The sequence below is a fragment of the Microtus pennsylvanicus genome, chromosome 2, assembly GCF_037038515.1.
Source record: "Microtus pennsylvanicus isolate mMicPen1 chromosome 2, mMicPen1.hap1, whole genome shotgun sequence".
In the NCBI taxonomy this organism is placed as follows: domain Eukaryota; kingdom Metazoa; phylum Chordata; class Mammalia; order Rodentia; family Cricetidae; genus Microtus; species Microtus pennsylvanicus.
This window is the reverse complement of record NC_134580.1, coordinates 4,962,778-4,969,128: the sequence shown is the minus strand read 5'-3', so window position 1 is coordinate 4,969,128 and position 6,351 is coordinate 4,962,778. Positions and strand designations below refer to the sequence as shown.

The following is a 6,351-nucleotide window of genomic DNA, read 5'->3' as shown; positions in this document are numbered from 1 at the left end:
CCCCCCGTGGAAACGGAAAAGCCGGTTTGGTTATATGACATCTTCAGAGCTACATGTTGGAATGTTCTTTTCATTGTCTTCACCCTGGCTCTCCCACATCCCAAGCATATCTCCTCTGTAGGATGAGAACTGGAAGCCACACTGTAGGGATCCTAGCCATAAGAATCACTGGCGTGGCCGGGCAGTGGTGGCGCACGCCTTTAATCCCAGCACTCGGGAGGCAGAGGCAGGCGGATCTCTGTGAGTTCGAGACCAGCCTGGTCTACAAGAGCTAGTTCCAGGACAGGCTCCAAAACCACAGAGAAACCCTGTCTCGAAAAACCAAAAAAAAAAAAAAAAAAAAAAGAATCACTGGCGTGAATGTGTGTGTGTTAGGAGCAATTGACCCCTGAGCTCAGAATACCTGGTTAGATCCTCTCCCCCACCCTGCCCTATCCTCCAGAATACAAGGGGACAGAGTCCTCTCGGCATTAGGCTTCCAGTTCCACACCCCAACCACACCCCAGAGAGCTAGGGTCTGGAGTGGTATCCACCTAGGTGGAAGAGGGCTACCCACAGTCCCCTTCCAGAAGGCCAGAAGGCCTTGTGACCAGGGGATTGTCAGCTCCCTGGAGACCTAACCCCTCCTTCAGCCTGCTACCTGGGGATAGAGATAAGGCTCTGGGGTCAAAGGCTAGAGGGATCAATCAGGGAGGGTCAGAGCTGGGAAGCTCAACCCTACCCCAAACGTCCTGTGCTTAGGCCTAGAACTCACAGCAGAGCCTCAACCTCCTCCTCACCCCAAAGACTAGCCAGGTGTTGGCTAGGACCAAGGTCACATCTTCTCTTCCTGTTTGTCTGGGTTGGGGCTTTAACCATTTCCTGGGGATTTTCCCCTAAGGGCTGGAGGTGGGGAAGGTGGGGAATGTGACTCAGCAAGTCCTTTCGCCTTTCAGATATCTCCCTTTACAACCCGTGCTGGGCCCAGAGGCCATAGCCCAGAATCCAGAACACCACCCCCACTCAGGCCCCAAGGTTTGGGATTTGTCTAAGCTGCTTGAGCTGAGAGGCAGCTGAGGAAGGGTGGAGGTAGGCCTAAGGGCTCTCCTGAAAACGTTAAATAGAACACCCATGTTTGACTTGGTAACAGGTCTGCAGCTCTGCCCCTGATCTCCTAGCTCGACCTCCATAGGCAAAGCAAGGAGGGAGTGACCTGGGCTCTTCAGGGAGCAGAGAAGGCTCTGCGTTTCAGTTCTGGGTGTGACAGGCAAGAGAGGGGATGCTCAGGCACCCACCCAAGGAAAGGGACCCACTCTGCTCCAGCCCCAGGAGGCAGCAGCTCCTTGCCCCCTTGGCTTTCGGGGAGGATCTGCCACTGGAATGGTTAACCCGACAGCCAATCACAGGGCCGTGCAGGAAATACCTGGGAGAGGTCCTGGTGCTAGGGCAAGTTGAGCCCAGCCCCAGTCTGGTCTCAGGCAGCCCCAGCCGTCGACTACCAGCTCAGACGCCAGCGGTCTTCACACAGCACCACAGCAAGGAGCACTTTGGGGGCTTGAGGCATGGGGTTCCCAGCCCGGCTCACACAGGGGCTCCTGTTGGCCATGTTGCTGGTCACGGCACCAGCGGTCCAGCCCAGTAGCCTGCTAAGCCTGCTCATCTCCGGTCAGGGCGCTCTGGATCGGCAGCAACTGGACTGCCTGTTAAATACGCTGGCGGTCCGTGTGCACTGCACCAACGGGCCGTGTGGAAAGGTAACAGCCCCACCCGACGGGTCCCCCAGCACCGGCCCCTTCCTGCCCGCTCCACCCTGTGGCAGGCAGCAAAGGGACCTGGGCAAACTCCAGGAGGCGGGTCTGGAGGCTGGTGTCTGAACCTACTTGCAGGCTGGAGCCGAGCCTCCTCTCCTCAACTGGGGGCTTATACAGGCCTGGCCTCCCTCTTGGGACACACAATTTCCCATGGTGACTTCAGGACCCATCCACCCTCACCTCTTCAGGAGGGGGAGTAACTGCTGGGAACCCATCTGTGTAGGCTAACCATACAAAGGGCCGAACAGGACATAAGATAGCTGATAGAATCTATTCCCCGTCTGTGCCTGGTGGACCCGATTCAACACAGATCCTGTTTATCTGTCTGCCCATAGTGCCTATCTGCCGAGGAGGTCTTGACCCTAGGCAAACCTGACAAGCCAGGGCTTGCCCCAGAACTGGTCCTGGAGTCCAGATACATTAGCCACCTTAGTGCTGCGGCTGCCCTCTACCTTAACAACCCAGAGGAAACATGTAAGGACATCCAAGATGGCCTCTTGGCCTCCCACGTGGACCATTACCTGACCCTACTGGAGAGTCCGGAGGCCATGACCTTGGGTCTGAGCCAGCTACTGCAGAAGATTGAGGCCCCTGTTGCCAACCAACCCACCAGGGAGGAGGTGAGGGCTCAGGGGTTTGCTGGGGGTAATGAGAAGGACCAGCGTGTCATGGAAGGGAGGCTGCTCCTGCAGGGGAAATGGCCCATGTGAAGCCCTTGGCGTCTGACTTACTACTTGGGAAGCTGAAGTGTATTGGGCATGAGAATTGGGTGTTCGCTGTTGAGTGGAATAGGGACGTCAGGAGTCTGGGGAACTCTTTGGTGGTCAGAAAAGCTCTGGGAAAAGGAGGTCAAAGGCCAGAGTGAAGGCGGAAACTAGCTGGGACAGGGCTAGGCGGTGGCATAAGGAGAGGCTGTGCTGATGTCTGAGAAGTAATCCGAAGAGTCTGGGATTGATGGGAGACTCGTCCAGGGGCCTGTGGTAGGATGGATCCGGAAGCTGAGGCCATTAGAGCTGAGACCACTCTCTTCTCCAGCCCTGTGTAGATGTTCCCCAACTGCTGGAGGAGGCTGAGGAAGCAGGAGCTTCCAGAAGCCCCGGCCTGGTCCTGACTGCTTTGCTGGACCATGTCATTAATGGGTCCTGCTTCCAAGGCCTGCCTAGCCCTCAGTATTTTGTGGACTTTGTGTTCCGGCAGCACAATAGTGAGGCTCCCAATATCACACTGGCTGGTGAGGCCTAGGCTGAGATTCTCAACCTCTACTCCTGGGGGAGGGAGGGGACAAGGCTGGTGCCCACAGACTATTCACTGACTGTTCTTCCTGCCAGAACTGGAGGCTTTGATGCATCAACTTGGGGTGGGTGGAGAGGACCACAGTGACCATGATGACCACAGTCATCTGGACAGGGCAGCGAACCACCAAGACTCTGAGCCCCTCGCTACCCACAATAGCAGCTCCAGTGTGTGGGACACGGTGAGCCACTCTTTCTGTTCTGGAGAAAGATGGGTTTCCATGGGTCTGCCGAGACACCTGACCCCCATGCTTCTCCCCCTGCCCCCAGATGTGCCTGAGTGCCAAAGATGTGATGGCTGTGTATGGGCTGTCTGAAGAGACTGGGGTGAGCCCTCAGGCCTGGGCCCAGCTCAGCCCTGCCTTGGTCCAGCAGCAGCTAAGTGGGGCCTGCAGCTCCCATTCCACCATCCAAATTCAGGATCAGCTCAGCCAAACAGAGAGTGAGTGCCTGCCCCAAGGTGTCCCTGGGTGCTGGCCTCATGTCATTGGTCTCCATGGGGGCTCTGAGGAAGGAGAAGCCAGTGCGGGCAGGAAGGATACTGGATTTGGGGGCAAGAGGGCCAGTGTAAACGGACACCTGCCCCCACCTGACAGCCCATGGGCCTGTTGAGCACCTGCTCACTCCTGGGCTGGCCTTCGGTGACTCTTGAGGAAGCTGGGGGCTTTCAGTGTCATTTTGCCCACAGGGTATCTGTATGGCTCTCTGGCAACCCTGATCATCTGCCTCTGTGCCGTGTTTGGCCTTCTGCTCCTGACTTGTACCAAATGCAGCACCGCCACGCACTACGTCATGCAGACCTTCCTAAGCTTGGCTGTGGGCGCACTCACCGGCGACGCCCTTCTGCACCTGACGCCCAAGGTTAACCCTCACTCAACGGGATCCTCACCCCCTTTCCTGCCTTTCCCTAGTCCCAGACCCTCGTGGCCCGGTAGTTCCCAGTCAGTAGACCCTTCCTCCCCAGGTGCTGGGACTGCACACACACAGTGGGGAAGACCACTCCCATGAGGAGGTGGGCGTTGGTGCGCAGGCCACCTGGCGCCTGCTGGCGGTACTCGGAGGTCTCTACATCTTCTTCCTGTTTGAGAGCTTCTTCAACCTCCTGTTGCCCAGGGACCAGGTCAGGCTCTGGAGAAGCAGGAGGTGGGACGGGTAAGGGCTTGACAGGCTCTGAACAGTTTTCCCACAGGATCGTGAGAAGGATGGGCCTTTCAGCCACGGTGGACACAGCCATGGAGTGTCGATGCAGCTGGCACCCAGCGACCTCCGGCAGTCCAAACAGCCCCACGAGACCTCCCGCTCAGATCTGGTAAGTGGCGATCGCATCCTACCCTACATGGAACCCTTTAGTTATCTACTTGAGCCCGGGTTCATTCTTGCTCACCCCAGGTAACAGAGGAGAGCCCAGAACTCCTGAACCCGGAGTCCCAGAAACTGAAATCAGGTGAGCCCCAAGGGAGAGATCCTGGAGGGCTGTGGATCTGGGGTTTGCCCGTAGGCAGAACTGCAGGACCTGGCCTACAGGACCCACACCTGACACCTGGCGTGCCTTGCCCACAGAACTGAGGATGCTGCCCTATCTGATCACGCTGGGTGACGCGGTGCACAACTTCGCTGATGGGCTTGCCGTGGGCGCAGCCTTTGCATCCTCGTGGAAGACTGGGCTGGCCACCTCTTTGGCGGTGTTCTGCCATGAGCTGCCCCACGAACTGGGTGAGCGGTGGGGTGTGGCTTGAATGGGCGGGGCTTAGTGGGAGTGATCTATTCTAGAGATGAGCGTGACCAACCATCGGAGAAGGAACAAGGCTTCTGGAAGGGAGCTCCGGTCATAGGTGGGCGTGGCTAGAGGTAGGATGGGTTGCTGGGAGGTGGAAGGGGGACTGGACTGGCCTTTGAATGGGTGTGTCTGTCTGCGTTGTGGGAGTAACTGGTAGGCGGTACGTGAAGTGTGAGCGTGCAGAGCTCTTACTGTCTATGACTTGTTCTGTCCTAGGGGACTTTGCTGCTCTGCTGCACGCTGGACTGACGGTGAAGCATGCGCTTTTGCTGAACCTGGCCTCGGCGCTCACAGCATTCATTGGCCTCTATGTGGCTCTAGCAGTCGGAGTAGGGGAGGAGGGCGAGGCTTGGATTCTGGCGGTAGCCACAGGCCTCTTCCTTTACGTGGCGCTTTGTGACATGGTTAGGATGGTGGAGAGGTTATGCCGCGGTGGGAAACTAAGGGGGGGGGGGCGTTCACCCAACCGGCTACTGAACTGGGGCTCAATTTCTCCTCAGCTCCCAGCCATGATGAATGTGCAGGACCGGCGACCCTGGCTTCTTTTCCTGCTGCATAATGTGGGCCTGCTGGGCGGCTGGACCGTCCTGCTGCTGCTGTCGTTGTACGAAGACAACATCACTTTCTGACAAGCTCTATCCGTCCCCAGTCCTTGTCCCTGTCTCTCGCTTCACCTTTTTGAGCGATCTAATTTTTGGATCCACTGGGTAACCAGAGGATCGAGGCCTCAATTCTCTGCTCTGACTTCAATAAAGACTTCTTGTTCATTAAGAACAAATACTCTTTCTTTGTAGAGCCTTCTGGTGAAAGCTGTAGGGCGGGGCACCCCCCCCTTCCTCGGCCTTCCTAGTATTTTGTTTTGATTTGTTTTTTTGAGACAGGTTTCTCAGAGTATTTTTATTACTATGGACAGCCAGTCAGTTTATCTTTCCTTCCTCCCCACCCCGTTTTGTTTTGTTTTGAGACACTTTTTCTGTGTAGCTTTGGAGCCTGGAACTCACTCTGTAGACCAGGCGAGCCTCAAACTCACAGAAATCCAAATATTCTGCCTCTCAAGTGCTGGGATTAAAGGCATGCACAACCAGATTTTTCTTTTCTATAATTAAGCCTGGGGAATGATCAGTGTTCTCCAGGATCTGGTGAGTCCCTGTCTCCAGTCAAAACTAACATCACCATCACATATATGAGGGTTCATTTCTGTCATGAACACAAGCCTAGCGGTGTTCTTTTTTTTTTTTGGCAAAGAACAATTTTGTTAAGAAAACGATGGCACACAAGTCTAAATTTTCAAGGGAGCAGAGGTCTTTGTTCTTGAAGCTTTGGATTCCATTCACATGCTCCTCATTCTTTCTTCAGACCTCATTCCAGCCGAGTAAGACGTGCTTAACTTCCCTGGCAAGGCTGGTTCCTCGGCTCTAGGCCAGACAGCAGAGCTCTGAACCAAGTATGCTACTGCCAGCCTAGTGGTGTTCTAACCGAAGATATGGGACTA

General features: G+C 55.8%; 1 protein-coding gene across 1 annotated transcript; it reads left to right on the top strand.

The window, feature by feature from the left end:
- Positions 1 to 1,250: 1,250 nt before the first annotated feature.
- On the top strand, positions 1,251 to 5,637 carry Slc39a4 (solute carrier family 39 member 4). Its single transcript, XM_075963504.1, has 12 exons — positions 1,251 to 1,733; positions 2,126 to 2,410; positions 2,826 to 3,021; positions 3,119 to 3,264; positions 3,353 to 3,524; positions 3,771 to 3,943; positions 4,047 to 4,202; positions 4,272 to 4,391; positions 4,472 to 4,526; positions 4,643 to 4,795; positions 5,076 to 5,263; positions 5,360 to 5,637. The coding sequence occupies exons 1-12, from the start codon at positions 1,542 to 1,544 to the stop codon at positions 5,486 to 5,488; spliced, it is 1,965 nt and encodes a 654-aa protein (XP_075819619.1). The 5' UTR covers positions 1,251 to 1,541; the 3' UTR covers positions 5,489 to 5,637.
- Positions 5,638 to 6,351: the final 714 nt, after the last annotated feature.